Source organism: Protopterus annectens, chromosome 1.part1 (assembly GCF_019279795.1).
Source record: "Protopterus annectens isolate FY-2018-M chromosome 1.part1, PAN1.0, whole genome shotgun sequence".
NCBI lineage: Eukaryota > Metazoa > Chordata > Ceratodontiformes > Protopteridae > Protopterus > Protopterus annectens.
Window position 1 is genome coordinate 816,480,376 of NC_056726.1, and position 24,297 is coordinate 816,504,672.

Consider the following 24,297-nt stretch of genomic DNA (forward strand, 5'->3'; position numbering starts at 1 on the left):
TTGAACAGGATTTTATTTCTTCTGACTGTTCTAATGAACAGGATTTGTCTATACCTAATTATGAGGACTCTGATGCAGAAGATTCCGTTCCTTCTGCTTCTCCCCCTGAGGATTTTTCTTTTGGGGAAACTTTACATACCTTAAGAGAGCATTTCCACTGGGAAAGTCAGGATTTCTCTGAATCTAAAAAGAGACTTAGGGATTTTCTTCTTCTTCCTCAGCATAGGCCTTTGGCTATACCTCCTGTTCTAGACATTGTTGATGATGTGTTTTCAGAATCTGGTATGGCTCCTGATTCTCTGCCTCTGGCTCCTTGTAAGCCAGACATATACTGCAGGATGTTCATCGTGTTTCACTGTTGCAGTCATTACACTTGGGTTATCCTGCTGGCAGGCTACTTGCAGTCGGCCTGAATTCCAAAGTCTAGGTCCGGCATCGGTTGCTGTCGCCTCTTTCTTGCCACGCGGTGCCCGAAGCAAAAGCAATTCGCAAGCGTTGGTCGGCCGACTCCTGAAATTTTCAAAGGCGAATTTCAGATCCGAAGTCTTCATTAAAGCTAAGTACCCCATTGGGGAAACTTTTTTCTTGCTCCAGACCAATGTCAGAAAAAGTTAACAATTGTATTTCTTGTGGGAAGCAAATACTTCATAAGGATTTTCACTCTTACTGTATTCCTTGCCTAGGCCCTGATCACAACGTTGCTAGCTGTGGGTTTGTGCTAGATTTAACCAACGCACTATTGAGCGTTGGTACAATTTTGCTTTTCATTACTTTGGCCGAAGATTCAATTATATAATGCCGTTGGAACAACCGACGACCGGAGTTTCCAAAAAGCGCAAGGCAAAAGAAAAGGACGGGTATCAGAGGTCCAAAACCGACGAGGCTTCTGCAAAGCCAGACGCCAGTTCTCAGTGAGGCGCTTTTGCAGCCCCTGACGCCCGCTACCTCAGAGCCACAGGCCTCTGACGACTCCCACGTGGAGCCAGCTAGGCCTCTGAATACTCAAGGTATTGGACACTTGGAAACTATTCCCTCAGATGGGTCCGGAGCCGCTGAGCAGGCATTGGCTTCTGAGGGTGTTTTCAGACCTACACAGTTATATGTAAAGCCTACTTCAGCTTCCAAAGCTAAGACTAAAGCAGCTATAAAGCAAAGAAACAAGTACAGCATTCTCCTGGACAGGCTTCCATGCCTAAAAAACAGATGCTCAAAATGGCCGAAGACCTAATTACATTGATCAGGGGTTCCCATCCCCCTCCTGACAAGAGGCCTAGGCAAGAGACAGAATATGAATCTTGAGATCAGGTTTCCATTTCCTCTGATTCCTCCTCTGAAACGGAATACACTCTTCTTCCTTATGAGAATTCTGATGCTGAAGAATTTATCCCTTCAGCCTCCCCCGCTTGAGGGCTATTCTTTTGGGAAAACCCTGCATACCATGAGGGAGCACTTCCATTGGGAGAGCCAAGACTATTCAGAATCTAAGAAAAGGCTTAGAGATTTTCTTTTACTACCTCAACACAGACCTCTGGCTATTCCTCCTGTGTTAGACATTGTAGATGATGTATTTTCAGAATCCGGCCTTTCTCCTGATTCTTTACCCCCTGCCCCTGTCAAACCAGACAGATACTACAGGGTTCCAGATTCACATAAATTCCTTTATAAAAACCCTGCTGCTGACCCAGAAACTATGTCTCAGGGTCCCAAAGGGGTCAAGGCTTCTACTGCAAAAAAAACCCTATCCTCTCTGACAGGGATTTAAGGGCACTAGACAGATGGGGAAAAAAGGTTTACACTTCTGCTACTTTGGCTGTGAGGTCTTTAAACTGTCAATTTCATATGCTTAATTATCAGCAATACTTAATGTCACTGCTAAAACAGAAAATGTTGTCGAATTCTGATTGTGCAGAAAATAAGGAAATGCAGGATTTATTGCATGCTACTGAACAAGTGGAAAAGCATACATTGCAATGTGGTTTTGATTCTTTGGAGGCCTCTTGCAGGGCCGCAGTTACGGGTTCTGTCATTAGGAGGCATGTTTGGTTAAAGGAACAGAATCTGCCTGATCATGTTAAAGCAAAATTACTAGATGCTCCATTACAGCATGATACTTTATTTGGTGTTAAAGCAGAGGAGGTGTTGAAAAAAATGGAGGACAAAGCGAAATCTATGCAAACAGTAAAGGATTTCTTACAGGTACAGCCACCCAGATTTAGCAGGAACTGGCCTACAAAGAATTGGTCCTTTCCAATGTCAGACAGGCCACAAAGAGGCAGATACAGACGCCCCAGAGGCAGATCCCAGCCCCAGGGCTCATACAGGCCTAAACAGTGGGGCTCTTCTACCTCCTATAGCAGAGAAGACAAATCCACAGCCATACAGGAAACAGGCCCAATGACTTCCCCCTGCCAGCACCAAGCACTTATCCTTTGGCAGCCCCCTTAGGGGGAAAACTAGCACTTTTTTTCTCCAAATTGGCGCATGATCACCCAGGACAAATGGGTCTTGAATATAGTGTCCCAGGGCTACAGATTCCACTTTCATACCATACCAAGGGCAATAGGTATGCCAGACCTGCCACACAATCAGTGGGCAAAGGCACAAAAACAAGTTTCATCCCTCATGGACGTAAGGGCCATTCAGCGAGTACCACAGCAAGAGCAGGGACAAGGATTTTACTCAAGACTTTTCTTGGTACCCAGAAAGGACCAAGCCTGGAGACCAATACTGGACCTGTCTATTCTAAATGCATTTCTGGATGTTCCAAAATTCAAAATGTTAACTCTGCAGCAGCTTCTGCCTATGCTGGGCAAGAACGCTTGGCTTGTAACTTTGGACCTAAAAGAGGCGTATCTGCATGTACCAATCAGACAATCTTGCAGAAGATACCTCACATTCATAGCTGGCTCAATGCACTACCAATTATCTGCTGTGCCCCTTGGCTTATCTACTGCGCCCAGGGTCTTCACAAAATGCCTGGCACCAGTAATTGCATTTTGCAGACAGAGGAATTTAGATATATCCTTACTTGGACGATTGTCTTATTCAAGCAGAGAACAAGGACATTCTAATAAAGCATCTGGCATTTGTAAAAAGATTATTAAGTTGCCTAGGGTACACAGTAAACGAAAATAAATCAAAACTATTACCCTCTCAAGAGATAATATTCCTGGGTGCAGGCTTAAATACAACTGCCCAGATGGCTTATCTCACACCAGACAAGCAAAGGCAACTGACTTCTTACTTCAAAATGTTGGCAACAAAGACCCAGTTATCTGCAAGGAAAATTCTGCAGGCTTTGGGCTTAATGGCATCCTGCATTCTCCTAATTCCATATACCAGACTGCATATGAGGAAACTACAATGGTATCTAAAAAGTGTTTGGACTCAACATTTTCACAGTCTGGAAACATTAATTACCCTCATTCCTTACCTGCAACAGGAGTTTCGATGGTGGGCACAGGCCTGTCACCACAACAAGGGACAGCCATTCACCCTGCCTACAGTCAGGCAGACAATAACAACAGATGCATCAGATTATGCCTGGGGGGCCCACATGGCAGGAAAATGTATTCAGGGCACATGGCCCACAAGCCAAATGCATCTTCATATCAATCAAAAAGAGATGCTAGCTGTTCAAAATGCCCTGACAGCTTTCAAGGATCTACTTCATCCAGGACAACTACTGATAAGGACGGGCAATACTACAGCCATATGGTACATAAACAAGCAGGGAGGCACACATTCCTACCCCCTCTGCAGACAAGCCATGACCTTGTGGGACACAGCATTGACTTTTCAAGTACACCTGCAAGCACAATTCCTGCCAGGAAAGAAAAATACTCTGGCAGACGAACTAAGCAGAAACCTCATGGATCCCCACGAGTGGCAACTGGATCCACAAGTCTTCAGCATGATAACAAAGAAATGGGGATGCCCAGACATAGATCTATTTGCCACCCCTCACAACTGCCACCTACAGAGATTCTGCACAAGGACTTATCACAAGCAAGCATGGAAAGTGGACGCTCTATCGTTCATCTGGAAAAACCTAACCGTATATGCCTTTCCTCCTCTGCCTCTCCTCCTCAAGGTACTCCTAAAGGTCAGACAAGAGAAGCCAAAAATGATTGTTTGCTCCAGACTGGCCCCGCCAGCACTGGTACCCAATCCTAAGAGCTTGTCTCAGGGTCCAGCCTGGACGTTGCCTATAATTCCTCACTTACTGACTCAACGAAACAATCAGATTCTGCACAGCCAACTCAGAACCCTAAATCCGGCAGCATGGTGGATAATGTAGCCATTCAGAACACACCTCACTCTAAAGCAGTGATGGATGTTCTTTTGGAGGCCAGGAGGCCCAGTACCAGGAAATCTTATGCAGAAAAATGGAAAAGATTCTGTGCTTGGAACCAGGCACAAGGAATTGACATGTTTGTACCAAATATTCCTCAGATTTTACAATACCTAACTGAGATGCTGGACAAAGGCCTCTCTCTTTCATCAATTAAAATCCATGCCTCTGCCATTTCAGCTCATTCTAATACGGAGCCATGAATTTTTTCACATCCGTTGCTAAGGCAGTACCTCAGAGGGGCCAAAAACATAAGACCCCCCCCCCCCCCCAAGGAGAGCACCAATACCTGCATGGGACCTTAATTATGTCTTGGAAAAACTCACACTACCGCCTTTTGAGCCAGCCAATACAGGTGAAATAAAGTTCTTATCTTGGAAAACAGCTCTGCTCCTAGCAATAACCTCTGCAAGATGAGTCTCAGAGTTACAGGCACTCATGGCTGTGGAACCTTTTATCATCTTCCATCGAGATAGGGTTCTCTGAGGACTAACCCCATTTTTATGCCGAAGGTGGTGTCCAGTGTGGCCTTTAACCAAACCATTAATTTGCCTACTTTTTATCCAAACCCACAGAATAAGGGTGAGAGACTCCTGCATTCTTTGGACATACACAGACAGCTACGCTTCTGCTTGGACAAAACTAAAGCTTTCAGAAAGACTGAGCAACTCTTAGTGGCACATGCTGCTGGATCACAAGGAAAGGCTATCTCAAAGCAGACTTTTTCAAAATTGATAGGCCACTGTATTCGTTTCTGCTGTTCACAACATGGCAAATCAGTGCCTAAGGGCATTAGGCCACATTCAACCAGAGCAGCAGCCACTTCAGCAACCTTCCTCAGAGGAGTACCAACCAAAGACATTTTAGAGGCTGCAACCTGGTGCTCAGTGCACACTTTTACCAAGCACTACCACTTATCTCTCTACTCTAAATCCAGAGCAGGCTTTGCCACTGCAGTTCTGCAAGGCCTTATAGCCTCTCCTAATCCTATTTAAATCCAGCCACCCAACCTCAGCTTTGGGATTCAACCCAAGTGTAATGACTGCAACAGTGAAACACGATGAACATAGTACAGTTGTGTACCTACCATAAATGTAGATGTTCGAGTGTATTCACTGTTGCAGTCCAGGTTACCCACCCACCATCCCCCTTTTTCTTTGCTGGGACTTATCTGTACTTCTCTATCCTATACAATCTATGTGGCGTATTTGCTTGTAGAGGAAGGAAATGTTTATTTTACTGCATGCATACTTATTAGCATAATTTTTAGCCTTCCTGTTTGGGGGCACCTGACATCTGGGCAAGAAAAACTGAAGAAAATGGCGTCTGCTGCATCTTTTATACCCTGGCGCACTGACGTCAGGGAAGAGGCGACAGCAACCAACGCTGGACCTAGACTTTGGAATTCAGGCCGACTGCGGGTAGCCTGCCAGCAGGATAACCCAAGTGTAATGACTGCAACAGTGAATACACTCGAACATCTACATTTATGGTAGGTACACAACTGTACTATTCCTGACTCCCACAAATTCCTTTTCAAAAATCCTATTGCAGATCCTGAAACCATTTCTCAGGCTCCCAAGGGCATTAAGGCCTCTACTGCTAAAAATCCTACCCCTTCTGATAGAGATTCTAGGGTGCTGGATAGATGGAGTAAGAAGGTCTACACTTCTGCAACCTTGGCAATCGGGGCTTCAAACTGTCAGTTTCATATGCTTAAATATCACCAGCATATCATGGGACTGCTTAAACAAAAAATGATGTTAATTTATGACTGTGGAAAATAAAGATTTACAGGATTTATGGCATTCAGCTCAACAAGTTGTAAAACATATTTTGCAATGTGGTTTTGATTCTTCGGAGGCCTCTTGCAGGGCTGCTGTAACTGGGTCTGTGCTAAGAAGGCATGCTTGGCTCAGAGCAAACTCTGCCTGATCATGTTAAAGCAAAATTATTGGATGCTCCTTTACAACAGGACCGTCTCTTTGGTAATAAGGCTGAAGAAGTTTTAAAAAAGATGGAAGATAAAGCTAAATCTATGCAAACTGTGAAAGATTTCTTACAAGTACAACCTCCAAGATTTAGTAGGCACTGGCCTACTAAGAACTGGTCTTTTCCTGTTCCTTCTTGAGCCACTCAAGTCAAACCCAGACATTCCAAAGGCTCCAGTTTCAGTCACAAGGGACTTAAAACAATGGGGTGCCTCCTCTTCCAAATCTGGTACCAACAAGGCACCTCCCTATGATAAACAGTCTCAATGACTTCCCTCTACACTCAGCAAGCACTTAACTTTCAGCCTCCCCTTTGGGGGGAAAACTGGTACTTCATACATGAAACTGACAACTTATAACCCAGGACAAATGGATTTTAAATATAGTATCCCAGGGATACAGGTTTCATTTCCAGATTTTGCCAATCCCAAATGAATGGCCAGACCTGCCCCCAAATCAGTGGGCAGAGGCCCAGAAACAAGTTCTGTCCCTCATGAACATGGAGGGCTATTCAACCATTACCAGAAGAGGAAAAGGGTCAAGGTTTCTATTCAAGATTTTTCCTGGTACCCAGAAAAGACAAATCATGGCGTTCAATTCTGGACTTAACTACTCTAAACACATTTCTGGACTTTCTAAAATTCAAGATGCTGAGATGCAGTTACTTCCTATGCTAGGCAAAGATGCCTGGTTGGTACTTAAGAGGCTTACCTGCATATCCTAATCAGGAAATCTTGCAGAAGATACCTCCGCTTCAAAGCAGGCTACGTGCATTACCAGATGTTCTTCGTGTTTCACTGTTGCAGTCATTACATTTGGGTAATCTGCTGGCAGGTTTCCCACAGTCGGCCTGAATAGCAACGTCTTGGGTCCTGCGTCAGTTGTGGTCTCCTTTTCCATGACGTCAGGGGTATAAAACATGCAGTCAATGCCATTTTATTCAGTCCTCTTGCCGCGTGGTGCCCGAAGCAGAAGCAGTTCGCAAGTGCCGGTCGGCCGACTCCTGAAATTTTTGCATTCGAGTTTCATAACCGAAGTCTTCAACTAAAGCTAAGTACCCCGTTGGGGAAACTTCTTCTTGCTCCTTACCGATGTCGGTAAAAGTTAATAATTGCATTACTTGTGGGAAGCAAATACCTCATAAGGATTTTCATTTGTACTGTATTCCTTGCCTAGGCCCAGATCATAACGTGCCTTGCTGTCGGTTTTGTGCTAGATTTAACCAATGCACTATTAAGTGCCAGTATATTTTTGCTTCAAAATATTTTGGATCCAGATTTAATTACCCTGAAATGTCGTCTGTTAGCAATCCGACTACTGGAGTTCACAAAAAACGCAAAGAAAAAGACAGAGAGACAGACCGTTGAGATCCAAAACCGATGACGAAGCTTCTCCTAAGCCCGTTGCCGGTTCGCCGGTACTCAGTGAGACGCTTTTGCAGCCCCTGGTACCCGCTACTTTTGAGTCGCATGCCTCTACCGAGACCTATGCAGAGTCTGGTATGCCGCGAGTTTCTTAGAGTGTTGAACCCGTGGATGTGTCTCCTTTGGATGGGTCCGGAGCCGCTGAGCAGGCACCGGCTTCTGAGGGTGTTTACAGGCCTCAACATTTTTATATAAAACTGATGCCAGCTTCGAAAACAAGATTACAAACATCTACGTTTAAAAAACTGATGCATGAGCCACATGCTCAGGCCTCTATGCCTAAAAAACAGATGATCAAAATGGCTGATGGACTTAATTACCTTGATCAGGGGTTCCCAACCCCCCCCCCCACCACCACCACTAAGAGGCCTAGGCAAGACACTGATTATGAGTCTTCATATCAGGTTTCCATTTCTTCTGATTCCTCTTCTGATCAGGAATTTTTTATTCCACCCTATGAGGATTCAGATGCAGAAGAATCCATCCCATCTGCATCTCCTCCTGAGGATGATTCTTTTGGAGAAACTTTGCATACTTTAAGGGAACATTTTCATTGGGAGAGTCGGGATTTCTCTGAATCAAAAAAGAGGCTTAGGGATTTCCTCCTCCTTCCTCAGCATAGGCCTTTGGCAATACCTCCTGTATTAGACATTGTTGATGATGTGTTTTCGGAATCAAGTATGGCTCCTGATTCCCTACCTCCGGCTGCTAGTAAGCCCGACGGATATTACAGGGTTCCTGACTCCCACAAATTTCTATTCAAAAATCCTGCTGCTGATCCTGAGACTATATCACAGGGTCCCAAAGGTGTAAAGGCCTCTACAGCCAAAAATCCTACCCCCTCTGATAGAGATTCCAGGGTTCTGGATAGATGGGGAAAGAAGGTTTATACATCTGCAACCTTGGCAGTTAGGGCCTTAAACTGCCAGTTTCATATGCTTAAATATCAACAGCATGTTATGGGCTTATTGAAACAGAAAATAATGTTGATTTCTGATTGTGTGGAAAATAAAGAATTACAGGAATTATTGCATGCAACAGAACAGGTTGGAAAGCATAATTTGCAATGTGGTTTTGATTCCTTGGAGGCCTCTTGCAGTGCGCAGTTACTGGATCTGTGATTAAAAGGCATGCCTGGCTCAAGGAGCAAAATCTGCCTGATCATGTTAAAGTAAATTGTTGGATGCCCCTTTACAGCATGATACTCTGGTAATAAGGCAGAAGAGGTTTTAAAGAAAATGAAAGACAAAGCTGAATCTATGCAAATTGTAAAAGATTTCTTACAAGTGCTGCCACCCAGGTTCAGTAGGCACTGGCCTACTAAAAATTGATCCTTTCCTTGTCCAACAGAGCCTCTCAAGGCAAATCCAGGTGCTCAAAAGGCTCTAGATACCAATCACAGGGTTCTTACAGGTCAAAGCAATGGGGTGCCTCCGCCTCCAAATCTGGAGGAAACAAAGCACAACCCTACAGTAAGCAGTCTCAATGACTTCCCTCTACCTTCACCAAGCACTTATCTTTTGGCAGCCCCTTTGGGGGGAAAATTAGCACTTCATGCTCAAAATTGGCAGTTAATTACCCAGGACAAGTGGGTATTAAACATAGTATCCCAGGGGTACAGATTTCATTTCCATACTTTGCCAATTCCAAACGGTTGGCCAGATCTGCCACAAAATCAATGGGCAGAGGCTCAGAAACAAGTTACGTCCCTCATGGATATGGGGGCTATTCAACCAGTACCAGAACAGGAAAAAGGACAAGGTTTTTATTCAAGACTTTTCCTGGTACCCAGAAAAGACAATGCCTGGCGTCCAGTACTGGACTTATCGATTTTGAACACGTTCCTGGACATCCCAAAATTCAAAATGCTGACTTTACAACATCTACTTCCTCTGCTGGGCAGGAATGCTTGGTTAGTGACTCTAGACTTAAGAGGCATACCTGCATATCCCAATAAGGGAATCGTGCAGAAGATACCTCCGCTTCAAGGCAGGTTTTTTGCATTACCAATTCTCTGCACTGCCCTTTGGCTTATCTACTGTGCCCAGGGTCTTTACAACGTGCCTGCACCAGTAATTGCATTTTGCAGACAAAGAAGCATACAAATTTATCCTTACCTGGACGACTGTCTCATTCAAGCAGAGAACAAGGACATTCTTCTTCAACATCTGGCGTTTGTAAAAAAAAGCTACTAACATGCCTAGGGTACACAATAAATGAAAAGAAATCCCAACTGGTACCTTCTCAAATAATTACATTCCTGGGTGCAAGCTTGAATACAACTACCCAGATGGCTTACCTGACGCCAGACAAACAAAGGCAACTGCCAACATACTTCAAACAGATGGCAGCAAAAACCCAGTTATCTGCAAGACAAATTCTGCAGACTTTGGGGTTCATGGCATCCTGCATTCTACTAATTCCATATGCAAGACTGCATATGAGGAAACTTCAGTGGTACCTAAAAAGTTTATGGAGTCAACATTGTCACAGTCTGGAAACAGTGATTCCTCTCCTTCCCTGCCTACAACAGGTGTTTCTTTGGTGGGCAGAGACATGTCACCAAAATAAGGGACTGTCATTCACTCTACCCCCTGCCACCCAAACCCTAACTACAGACGCATCAGACTCTGCTTGGGGGGGGGGGGCATCTGGCGGGGAGATGCATTCAGGGCATATGGATCCCAAAACAAATGCATCTGCATATCAACCAGAAAGAGATGCTAGCTGTTCAGAATGCTCTGACAGCCTACAAGGACTTAATTCATCCAGGACAAATACTGATAAAGACGGACAACACCACAGTTATGTGGTACATAAACAAGCAGGAGGGTACACATTCCTACCCTCTTTGCAGACTAGCCATGTCGTTGTGGAACACAGCTTTGACTTAAGTACATCTTCAAGGTCAATTCCTGCCAGGACAACAAAATACTCTGGCAGACGACCTAAGCAAAAATATTATGGACCCGCACGAGTGGAAACTGGATCCACAAATCTTCAGCATGGTAACACAGAAGTGGGGGATCCCAGACATTGATCTATTTGCCTCTCCCCAAAATTATCAACTGGACAAATTCTGCACAAGGACTTATCACAGACAAGCATGGAAAGTGGATGCCCTATCCTTCAGTTGGAAAAACCTGTCAGTCTGTGCCTTTCCCCCCTCTGCCTCTTCTCTCCAAGGTTTTACTAAAGGTCAGACAAGAAAAAACAAAAATGATTCCAATTGCTCCGGACTGGCCTTGCCAGCACTGGTACCCAATTCTAAGGAATATGTCTCAACTCCCTCATTGGTTCTTGCCTCAAATACCTCATCTACTGTCACAGCAGAACAATCAGATTCTGCACACACAGTTCCAAACTCTGAACCTTGCAGCATGGCTGATCATTTAATTATTCAAACACCACCTCTCAGTAAATCTGTGATGGATGTCATTTTGGAAGCCAGAAGGCCTAGTACTAGAAAATCTTATGTTGATAAATGGAAGAGATTCTGTGCTTGGAACCAAGCACAAGGAATGGACACAGCAAAACCAAATATCCCTCAGATTTTACAATACTTGACTGAGATGCTTGACAAGGCCCTATCTTTTTCTTCAATAAAAATCCATGCCTCTGCCATCTCGGCTCATTACAACATGGATCTTCCCCTCTTTTCTCATTCTCTGCTAGAACAGTATCTTAGACAGGCCAAAAATTTAAGGCCTCCCAGATCATCACCAACTCCTGCGTGGGACCTCAGTTTTCTGCTGGAAAAACTCACCCTGCCTCCCTTTGAACCAGCAGCTACTGCAGATATAACATTTTTATCTTGGAAAACCGCTTTCCTCTTGGCAATCACTTCAGCAAGAAGGGTTTCAGAACTACAGGCTCTCATGGCTGTGGAGCCTTTTATTACATTTTACCTGGACAGGGTGTCCCTCAGGACCAATCCTTCCTTTATGCCTAAGATGGTATCCAGTGTGGCTCTTAACCAAACTGTTCACCTGCCAACATTTACCCAAATCCGCAAAACAAGGGGGAGCAGATTCTGCATTCATTGGATGTACACAGACAACTAAGATTCTACTTAAACAGGACCAAATCGCTAAGAAAGTCTGAGCAACTACTGGTAGCATTTGTTGCAGGGTCAGAAGGGAGGGCTATATCAAAGCAGACTATTTCTAAGTGGATAAGCCGCTGCATTCGTTTCTGCTACTTGCACCATGGTAAACCTGTGCCCAAGGGAATCGGGTCACATTCCACCAGGGCTGCCTCTACCTCAGCAGCCTTTCTCAGAGGAGTTCCAACCAAAGACATTCTAGAAGTTGCTATGTGGAGCTTTGTTCATACCTTCACAAAGCATTATCATTTGCCTCTCTTCTCCAAATCCAGGGCAGGCTTTGCCACTGGAGTTCTGCAGGGCCTTATAGCCGCTCCTAATGCTATTTAGTTCCATCCTCCCATCCATAGCTTTGGGACTCTACCCAAATGTAATGACTGCAACAGTGAAACATGAAGAACATAGTACAATTGTGTACACTTACCATAAATGTAGATGTTCGAGTGTATTCCTTGTTGCAGTCCTGGTTACCCACCCTCCAGCACCCTGTTTTTTCTCTAACTATACCTCTACTTTCTTTTACTATGCTTAAAAGCCTTTTTGGTGTATTTGCTTTTGTTTCGATGTATATATTTTTTGTGTTTTAAATTCTGTATATGTATATCTGTGTGTGTGTATGTATGTATATATATATATATATATATATATGTGTATATATATATGTATATATATATATATATGTATATATATATATATATATATATATATATATATATATTTTGCTCCCCATTTGGGGGGGCACCTAACATCTGGGGCAGGAAAAACTGATGTAATGGCGTCGGCTGCATGTTTTATACCCCTGATGACCTGTCGTCATGGAAGAAGGGACAGCAACTGACGCAGGACCCAAGACTTTGTTAATCAGGCCAGCTGAGGGCAACCTGCCAGCAGATTACCCAAATGTAATGACTGCAACAGTGAATACATTCGAACATCTACATTTATGGTAAGTGTACACAACTGTACTTTTCCCATCTTTTTATTCTCCCTGTTTTTCACACTATTAATAACCTAAAATAGATGCATTAATGCTAGAGAAGCAGTGCTTTTTGAGACATACCCCACTTCCTTTTTATTTTATATATTCCTCTTTTAGTACGATTCAAACCTAAGCCCCCATATAAAACTGAAATATTTCAAGCAATTCCTTTTTTTATTTTTCTTGGAAACATAAACTTCCCCAACCAAAACAAGTCTACTTAAAATTTATATTAATTAACATATAGATTTTTTATTATGTGACAAATTAAACTTTTCCATCATACATGTATTTTTTTATTTCTTCTAGTTTCACCTTCCACTGATTTATTGTTTTCGCCTTCCCCAAGCTTAATCCCTAATATATTAAATTCTTTCCAAGTATAAAAAAAATTGTTCATCTTTGTTTCACCAATCCCTGGTTTCCTTTATTCAGTGTTAAACCCATTTTTTTAAATAACCTTTCAATTTTTATCACATTTTAATTCATCCATCCTCTTGTTTTTGCTACAGAACCAAATCATCTGCATAAGATAGACATACTGGTATTTCCATTTCCTTTCCCATTTTCCAATATATTTCATCCATTTCTGACAGAAATACACATACTTGTGGGACACCATTTCGTACGCTTACCTCTTTTGCCAGCCATCCATTTACCACTAATTTCACCCATGAATTTTCATAGTTTCCGCTATTTTATTTTACTTAGCCCATATGCTTCCAAACTTTCCCACATTGCCTCATATCAAGTGTCTTCTTTACATCATACCTTAACAATCTTACCTCATTTTTTCTGGGAAAATTATACTCATTTCCTTTACTGTTGATATTTCTTGTACTTCTCTCCGTTTTACACCAATGAGAAAATCGTAAATTCACCCCCAAGCTGGCCCCGATGTCTCTTGAAGACAGAGGTCAACGGTAAACATTCCTTAACTAACACCACCCCAAAATAACTTTCTGGTAACCCCCAAACTAACATACCCCTCCAACTTAGATGCAGATTGTTACAAGGGGACATAATTGTATTGGGTTGCACGGTTAGGCTTATAAAGGCCCTAGTATGTGTTAGTGTAGTATATACCTATGAACCTAAGTGACCACATATTGAAATTATACACTGAGCGACACATTTTCATCTTGCTGACTTTGAGAAAATTTGTTTCATTGCTAAAAGTCCTCAGGAGAGATAGCACAAAAAATAAATAAATCTCTTAGGAGCTGTTGTAGAGAATCAAAAATGTGTGCGTACAAGTAACAGAAAATTTTCTGGATACAGTGACTGGAGAGTGGATGGATGTGAAATAAGAACTTGCCAGTGTACAACATTAAGATCTGTTGGTGCAAGTACTAGAGCCTTGGGAGTATATTTTAATCCTGTACTGTAACAAAAAGAAAAATGCTGCCATACTTTCACCAAGCTAAATATGTCAGATATCTTGGATACTTTTCCTTCTGTCCAAGTCAGCTTTTGTCAGTTAGTGATACCATAAAATGCTAGTGTATGACTTTGCATATGTTGCTTCACTACAGCTTTCTAAGTTGCAGATGTAATGTATAGAAAGTGCTGTACAGAGTGCCTTTATCTAGATGGTAATGGAAGGGAAGCTGCATTGCAGGTCAGTTTACTTTAGACAGTATGTAACACCAAGGCTGAGCTGGTGTGACCATTCTATTAAGATTTTTTTATGAGTAAAACTGTCTGATATATACTTCTGATACCTCTGATGGTTACATCTACTCACACACAGACCTTTTGAAAGTGGAATTTTTGATAGGTTGCTTGGAGATGAGTAATTGTAAAGAGCATGTTAATGTTATGTTGTATGCTTATTTCCAGCAAGCTGCTCAAACGCAAGATGCTCTGCAGGAGTCTGTGCAGATGATGAAAGAGGCAGTTGATGACCTTACTGCCACACTGAATGAGGCAGCCAGTGCTGCGGGTGTGGTAAGCGGAATGGTGGATTCCATTACACAGGCCATCAACAAGGTGAGGATAACTATATGTGGAAAAAAATGTTTTCTTCTGTTTCAGTTCAGACTGTTTTTTCGCTAGAGAGTATCCCCCAGGTGAAATGTGTGTTTTATGGAAAATGGTATTTAACAGGATATGTTCCTTTTTTAATTATGGAGGGGGGGTCAGAAGAAGTTCAGAAATGAATCATTTCCTTATAATGTGTTATGAAGCCCAGATCCATTTTTGGAAAACTACAAGGAGCAGAAAAAATGTAGTTTTAGTATAATGTCCAAATGCTGTTGGGAGCAAACATATTTTGGTGATGCAGGTTTCATATTTCCTACTATTATCTTATGATTTAACAGTTACATTTCTGTTTATTTATAATAGGCTAAAAAATACTGTAATTTCTGTTAACAGTTCAGTCCTTAACATTAAACTAAATACAGATTGTTTCAAGTACTGACATTTATTTCAGCATCCTAATATGTTCAGTACAATATGTTTTCAACATTGGGGCGTTAATGAATGAGCAGAGCAGTTAAAGGAGACCAGAGCTCTGTAGAGTTCAGTTAAAATTGCAGCTGACTCTTGGCACTGCGTCTTTGACTGGGCAGTTAAAAGGCATTTCACATCTCAACACCTCCCCACACACACACACACACACACATCCAAGTTGAATGTAGGTAGTCATTAAACCAGGTGGCATGAATGCAGCGGTTCTGAAGTATGGTAATGAGAGTGAAGGTTATTTTATTTTATTCAATTGCTAGCCCAGCAAATCATTAAGTACACGTATTTTCAAGGGCAGCTCAGGTGCAGCATCTGACTAAGTCACTTGATCAGAGTCATATAGTAGGCAGATGGACAAAGAAGAGAAAGAGCTGCTTACTGAACAAACAGGGAAGTGTAAATTTCTACATATAGCAATGTGAATGTGTTAAAAGTGGAAATGTTAAAGGATGAATAAAACGAGGTGGGGAATATTAAAAATTTTCTAATTGTATTTATTTTATTTTACATTTGGTAACCTGGAAAGTCCGACTGGACACAAGTCCTTTTTCAGCGGAGGCCTGGGGTGAAAAGCTCCAGTTGCAGCACATGTGACTAAGTCATTATATAAGGATTACATAAATTTACATAAGAATAGGAATAACAAAACTAAGCTAAGTTTGTTCAGTGAGCTGTACATCAGTATAGATGAATTTACATAAGAATAAAGCATAACAGAATTAAGCTAAGATTATTGCAAATTGATAGAGTACAAATAAGGATAAGCAAGATACTAGGCTTTTATCAAAAAGATGGTCAGTTAGACCCAACTCTGTGGTGTAGAGGAATGGGCCCTGGCTGTGACACAGATGGAAGTTCAGCTAGGGGTCAGCCACTGGAGGTGCCAGGTGAGGAAGGGTGAAAGTCAGCAGCTTGACTCCATCTTATCCATTCTAGGTGGAGGAAGACAGTCCATCTCGCTGCACTACCAGCATCTGCTAGGAGAGAGAGAGTTGTCTGTGTGGCATGTAACATATGGACCAAGGAGCTGCTGTTTTGCATCTGCCATGTTACTGTTCAGAATGTAATTTAATTTAAAGGTGCTATTTTGCTGTTAAAAACTGGTATATGACCGTTCCAAAAGTATCCAGAATAAACTGAAACAAAAAGAAAAAACTGTTTCTCAATGTTTGGCTCTGTGATACCTCTGGGAGATTTGTCTGGTATGGCAATTGTAATGTTGAGGTCACTGCCTCAGAGACAAAGAATAATCTCTCGTTGCAGCATTCTGCTTGCATAGACTCCTTCTTTGGACAAAAAAATGTCAAACCAAGAGGTTCCTTATAGAAATGCCTTCTGCATCTTTGACTTTCCTCATAGAAGAGACTTGGTCATTATATGTAGAAGTCATCAGCCATATTGCCTAGAACAGTGTTTCTTGAAGTGCATTTCCGCAGAACCCTAGGTTCTGCAAAACATCTATCAGTTCTGCAAGCAATGGGCAGTGTAGAAGAGCTCAGCAGGCTGTTTTTCTATTTTATCTCATCTCAAATTCAAAAGCAGCTAGAGGACCTCCTTTTGAAAACAGTTAAAGGTGCTGCACTGTAGTAGGAAGGTGACTGGTTTAAGCGTACTAACTATTTTTGATTTTGTCCCCAATTCTTATTTTAAAAGGTAAAGAACTATGGCATGAATTTTCATCTGAAAGACCTAAAGTATTAAATTCAAATGACTATCATTTGACTGCAGTCATAAACACTTTGCCTGAAAGACACACATTTTACAAGGAACAGAATAAAAATATGATAGTTGAGAAGTATGTACACAAGTGCTCACCAGACAGCCCACTGCCCACAAGCAAAGTGATCTCTCATCTTTTGACCTCTTTGCACAAACATTAGGGACAAAATAAAACATGTATTTAGAAAGCTGCTAGAATAGCATATTTTGCGTTAGCATACATTTTCTGAAAGTCTGATTTTGAAAAATTGACAAATTTTACAAGGAACAGACAAAAAGTAAGAGTCAAGAATCAGGAACATTTGAAAGCTATGGTCTCATCCAGCCACACTGTTTTCTGATGCCTTGTAGCCTGACAGTTCTGATAAATTTGGCAGGTCTTACTCTCACTTTTTCAGCTGCATTCACTTCAGCAGCCATCTCTTCACTTTTTAATACTCAGTCTTTCTGTGCCATCAAGGAACAAGAAGTTCACAAATGGTTAAGTGTACTGACCCGTGCAAGGGTGGTGCACCTAACCAGTCACTTTCTCCCTACTGTGCTGCGATTTTGGCTATTTTTAAAAAGAACTCTGGGAGCCATTTTTGTATTTAAAATAAAATGGAAAAATGGCCCACTGGGAGCTTCTGCACTGGTCATTTCATTATGGAAATCTTCCAATGTTCGATGCTTACATCACTTAAGCAAATGATGTAGAGTCCCCACAAATACCTCAAAAGTCAGGATCTGCACTAACGTATTGCTTGAAAGAGGAGTATACTGTGAAGCACTGCCTTAATAGCTAGCATTACAACCTGGCCACCAGTTGCAAGAAGCTGTTTACCTACTTCTCTGCTCTGACAATAGCAGCAGTTGACAGTACCCAGTGCAGGGACTGGCAGAAGATCCTTGCCTACTCCCTTATGACTGAGCACTGTCGGTAGGTGAAGGTAAACCGAGGTAAATGTCTGTCATATGCCCCTGGACACAAGCCCATCTTAGAAGATAGCCTTATGACTCCAGCTAGAGCACAAACTTAGTGGTATCAAATTGCAGTTGACAACTATATTCCTCAATTCCAACCCCCCACGCCCCTGTTCCATATGGACCTGGTGGAGGGCTCATGGGTCAGGCTGTCATTGCTCAATAACTTTTGAAATCTTTTGGGACTTTTCCACCTGGGCTTGTGAACCCCCTGTTACAGAACATGGCCATATGACTGTTCCTCTTTGCTGAGAAGTGGTGCATGTCCATTACACATTTGACCATAATCACACTGAGCATAAAACCCACCACACTGAAGCTCAGGAGTTGACGTTTGTTTTCCTTTGCATCTTGTGGAGAAGGAGATTAGACTTCTCTCAGAATCTCCCCATAGGATGGGTGGTTTCTTCGGAGAAACATGGCATTTGTTGAAGTGCACCATGCAGTAGTATCTGGTGTCACTCCTTTCTACCATAAACATATGAATAAGAGTCTGGGGAAGGGGAAAGAGGAGCCATGGATCAACCCCCCACCCCTCAGTGGAGCCCTTGGTCAAAGTTGCCACACATATCCAGGAGGCTTTAAGTTATTGTTCCTGCGGCACCCAAGTAGGATTAGTGCCCTTTACAAATCCCTGGCTGATTGATGATGTAGACTGACCAGGTATCCTGGAGATCCTGAAGCGAATTCCTGCATGTAATTTCTTTAGTACAGTACAGGGTGTGTGACCACAGAATCTTGATGCTTTACTGCTTAAGAAAGAATCCAGAGCTTTGAATAGGATGAACAAACAGCAGTGTTCTCCTTTGTCGACGTTTTTGTCGCAGTTTCTTTTCTGTCAGTTTTCAGTACATCTTAGTGGGTCCTGTACTGGTAAAGTTTTCATCTCTCCATGAATTTGGGCTAAAAAGGAGAAGGTCAGAACCCTTCATACAACTTCTGCTATGGGCTGGTGTGTGTCGCTGCACCTTTGATAGCAACACTGCCTTAGACTCATTGCTCCTCAAGATGGCTTGGCCAAGTCTGCCATCCTGTGGTTTGTTTCGTCTAGCTTTCTTCTTTTGTTGCTGTAGTAAGCTGGAGTTTGTGTCCAAATATATTGGCTTTAGCCTTTGATTGTTAAATTATTTTGTTTTCATCTGAAGAATACTACAAGGATTAGCCACTTGATATTACCTGAGGAAATCTCTGTCACTCACAATTTAATTTCTTTTTGTCTGTGCTGGTGTAATGCCCTTTTCTCTTGGGGTTTCTGATACTGAAATTGATTGGTTACATCTAGTGTAAAACTTGGCAGCATGATTATTTATACATATCATAACCAGCAAACTACTGCCATAGTCTTGAGATTGTTCTAACTTTCTGTTCAGTTCCCATGTAATATTCATATCATTCCTCATCCCTCCGTAGCTTGCCTGGAGAAGCTGTTTTTTATTGCCTTTCAAGGGTGTTGTGTACTGCCACCCAAGATCTGCCAGTCCTTCCTATGGCATGATTTGGAACTTTTGATGTTTATTCTTTGTCATACCACACACACATTTAGATTTTTCTAACTTGGTGACTTAATGAGTGTCCCAGTCTGTCTTGCTGTAAGCTCCTTTACAGCATATTTATTTGACCTCACTTTTAATGGCACCTCAACTGAACAATTTATATTTTTGACATAGCTTGTTTCTCTTATTCAATTTGTGTAGTTATTTTATCTTATTTTTATTGTTTAAGTGCTCAGACATAACACCAGATAAGTTGAAGTTGAAGGGTGTGGCTTCTGATTTGTATCCTTTGATTCTTCCTGACCTCATTGAAGGAGTGTTAGATGTGAGTAAACCCACTGTGAAGGTCTTCTACATGACAGGTATACTTTAGCAAGTGCTATGTTTTCACACTGAGTCTAAAGGCATCCTGTGACCTCTCAGTTACTTTGCAGGAGCATCTGCCATGTCTGCACCTGTATGGTTTGGTAAGCTGTGGTTGCTGGCTACTTCTGGCCATCATTACATTACGGAATCTGAACTTTGATTCAGTATTATCAGATGACGTAGTTCCTAAAAAGCTGTGCTGTTTTTGTCTCACCATTCAAACCTGCATGTATAATGACATTGACATTAGCATCTTTCAAGAAGGTTTTCTTTGTGGTCATCCCATCTGCTTTATAGTAGTGTAAGTTGTGAAACATGAAGAGAATGTCTAAGATGACTTCCCTGCTTAGTTTAGCAGGAACATATCTGTGTCAAGCAGGGAATGGATATCAAACCAGAAGTAGATAAAAATCAGGCAGCAAAAACAAAAGAAAGAATGTAAGGTGAACGGCCAGATAAGGCAAGAAATGTGGAGAATGCATAAATATAGTTGCAAGTATAGAAAACTCTTGGAACACTCTCATGTTGATCAGGATTGAATGCAAGAATGGTTAAGGAGAGGTGAATATAAACCAAAAGACGAAAGGTTAATATTGGCAGCCAAAAATAGTGGATTATGTACATGTTGGTTTACAAAGTCCATTGAACAGTGGGGAGAAACAGACAAATGTAGGGTTTGTAAAACAGAAGGAAAGAATCGCACATCTTTTTGCTGGTTGTGATCTACTAATGACAGAAGGGCTGTATACTGAAAGGCACAATAATGTGGCAAGACTGTCACATTGGGGATTGTGTAAACATATTGAAGTAGCTGAAAAAAACTGGAAACTTGAACCAGAAAGCATTATAGAAAATTATGGTTTATATCGCATTGGAATACCCATTACCAACAGTTCAAAAAATAGATGAGAGAAACAGGCATAGTAGTCTATGAAAATAGGACAAAAGTAACATTGATCATTGAAATTGCAACACCCAGTGACTACAATGTCTAATATACAGAGAGACACAAAGTCATAAAATACCAGGATTTGCAAGAAACAAGGGCAATGTGGTAGGAGGATACCCAGACAGTTCCAATAGTAGCAGGAGCAGCGGGTCTTATAAAAAAAGAATTTATAGTCGTACTTGGGTATGTTACTGATGCATGTAACTCAATACAAATGGCAGATGCCGTCATTACTGGGCACATTACAGGTACTGTGAAGAGCACTTTTGGCTAATATCAAGGATCAAAACAATAATAATTTTATGAACTTTAATCATACTTTGAATTAGAAATGGGGTCCGTTCCCATCATGGTTATTAGAAACCCAAAAGACTTGGAGAAATAAAAAGAGAGCACTTATATTTAGACACTGAAGTGGAAAACCAGATCAGTCCTTTCTCAGGGATTGGTGCCCCAAAAGACAAACTCATTCTCTGCTAAATGTGGTGTCAGAATTGTCCTTAAATGTGTCTACCCACCTCCCTGTTTTTGCAGGGCACAAACCTGGGGCAGAAAAACATTAAATGGTGAACCAACTATTTGAAAATTCTTTTGGATTTTAACTTCACAAGAGTGGTACTCCTTTGGTACTTTGGCATTTCAGGACCAAAGGAGGGACGTTTCTAGTGTTTTAAGGAATGTGACAGCATTCTGTGCACTTCATTGCTTGAAGATTGTACCTTCTGAACCATTTTCCTTTTAGGTCTCATTTTGGCTTCTGCAGTTGGAAAGCTTTGTGCAAAGTCACCATGATTCTTACCATCTTTTAACACTCGGCAGTAGGGCTGTGAGATCAAGTGTAGTAAATAAATATATTCTTTTTATTGGTTAATAGTCTTTGCTGTGCGGTGGTGGTGCTGCGGTAGCATTGTCGCCTTACAGTAAGACATTGTCCTGTTCGATTCTCAACTAAAGCGTCTTCTGTGTGGAGACATGCATGAATGGGCGTATCTTCATTGAAGGTTGTACGTCAGGGCTGGCAACTGGGTACGTAAAAATCTACTTCCAATCATTAGCGGACTGGAGTTCCGCTGTGGCAACCCCTAACCGGGAAAAGCCGAAAGATGCAACATTGGTTAATAGTCTCTCAGCAATATATCTCTTTTCAGAATCATTACATTATGGAATCTGTTTCTGAGGAGCATCATAATGGCTTCGGAATTTCAAAGTAATGTGTGGAATTCCTCTCTGTAAGGTCTTTAATTCTCCTGAATCAGTGACAAGATCCTTTGGAGTGCAGTGGAGGCCCTAAACTTTTCCCTGCAATGGGGTTAACGAGTACTCCATTCATTTCCCTTTGTTGGACCTACACTGGAGGATTTGCCTGCACATTTAACTTGTAACGTGTTATTTTGTTTTTCATTGCAGGTGTGCTGCCTCTTACTCAGTGTTGAGTAGGGACTGGGCAAGTTATTGAAGTGCAGCCTATGACATTTCGAAAGGCACTGGTAGGTGGTAAATGTTGTTCTGAACATGGCAGCTAGCTTTGTGCCGATGTTAGGATATCACATTAACAAATACCAGTGGTACCCTACTTGATGATTTTCACTGTTATTTTTCAAAATAACATTTCCAGTCTGGATGCTGCATTTTCTTTTGCTGGTTTTGTAAAGATAAAGGTGGCTGTCTCGTCTTCTGCAATTGATCATTTTATCTGTTTCAGCTTGATGAAGGTGCTGACGAAGAACCAGAAGGAACATTTGTTGATTACCAGACTACCATGGTGAAGACTGCCAAAGCAATTGCTGTAACGGTTCAAGAAATGGTTAGTTCTTGTCTTTAGCAAGTAGATAGCTTTTTTTATTTTGTTTTAATTGTTATAGCTCATTTTTTTAAAGCTTGCCTGTTGCTTAAAGGCTAATGTGTACTGAAGATGCAGTAAAACATTAGTGTTCCTGCCTCCTAGTGCTTGTTTCTCCAGTTTGGTTCTTTGCTGGGTTGATTTTTCTGCAGAGTTGACTTTTTTCCCTGTTCTTGTTTCCTTCCACATTGCAGAGAGTACTATGATTGATTTGGCAATCCCCCATATTGCTGTAAAAGTATCCATTCTGTGCGCGTGTGCGTGCCTGTGCGTGCGTGTGTGTGTGCGTCTAACCTGCATTTGACTGGAGCCCTGTTCTAAGTTAGGTTGTCTTGCCATGTACTGCGTGAGTGCAGGTATAGGCTACGGCTTCCCTGCAGTCATGAACTGGATTAAGCAGGCAGTTGGAGAATGAGTAAATTAATACAAGTGAAAGCTGTAGCATGTTGTGTTGTACAAGTACCAACAGTATCTTCACATAAAACTTTTGTGGACTAACTCTGACTTTTCACTTATACTAAACAGCATTAGTTTAAGACTGAAAACTGTTCAGCAAAAGTAATTTTATTTGTGTAATTGCTTCACTGTGCCTGCTGGGACTGCTTGAACAGTGCTTTGCTTCTTCTGGAAATTAACCTCCAGACACCACAAGCTGAACATGGGAGGTAGATCTCTATGCATAGTTGCATGTAATTCAATTGCCATAGAGTCTTTAAAATGCACTGTTCGTTACATCTAACGGTGTCCCCTGTGCAGATTAAGTAAAATTCCACTGATACAGATGTTTGGTGTTTTATTGTGAAATATGACTACTAAAAAAACAAGCCTTTTAGGCAGAAGCTGCAAGTTTAACAAACCTAGGTATTTGCCAGGATTAAGGACTCCTATCAGATTTGTGCAGAGTTGGATAAGCTACTGATTTTCAACAGACTTACCTCAGCCTCATATTAAGCATTCTAGGTTCATAGGTAGGTAATAGGCTATTGGCCCAAGGGCCTATGTAAGCCTAGCCAACAAGGTTCCCTGGCTTACGCCACCCAAGAAAGTTATTTTCCTGTGCCACTGTCGAGCAGAGACACAGAAGTGATCCCCGGGGTTTATTTCCTATTTTCTATCCACCCATCAAGATTTTTCTTGAAGAGTGCTAATGAAGAACTTTCCCTGACATAGATGGGTAGCCTTTTCCAGAGTATGGGAAGACTCTGGGACAGGAATTTATCCCTCCAGCATGTCCTGTTTATTGCGGTGACAAGGTTTAGGTCCCTAGAGGCGTGTAGCTCAGAGGGACTGGGATTTCTTTAGTTGTAGCATGTCCAACAGCTCTGGGTTTGACGTAGCTTTATATGTTAGGCAGAGATCACCTCGGAGTAGGCGGCATGCTACGGAGTAAAGCTGGAGTTTGAGGCCTGTCATCCTCATTGTGAGGTACTTCTGTGGCCTTTCCAGCTGCTGCAGATGTCTTGTGAGGTACATTCCAAAAGGGGCATTGTACTCTATAATGGGTCTAATGAGTGTCGAGCAGAGGGGAACAATGATCTCTTTTTTCCTGGATGAGAACCCTTTTATGATGAGGTGTGCCACGTAGAAGGACTTCCTGACTACTGTGGCGATGTGACTATCAAAGGAGAGACTACTGTCCACC

At 41.9% G+C, this 24,297-nt stretch overlaps 1 protein-coding gene across 1 annotated transcript in view; it reads left to right on the forward strand.

The window, feature by feature from the left end:
• TLN1 (talin 1) overlaps positions 1 to 24,297 on the forward strand; it is a 3,443,760-nt gene that overhangs the window by 2,880,916 nt on the left and 538,547 nt on the right. The window contains exons 45-46 of the mRNA XM_044078439.1: positions 14,696 to 14,845; positions 22,518 to 22,619. Of these exons, the coding sequence (XP_043934374.1) occupies positions 14,696 to 14,845; positions 22,518 to 22,619 (252 nt within the window). The remainder of the gene's footprint in view (positions 1 to 14,695; positions 14,846 to 22,517; positions 22,620 to 24,297) is intronic.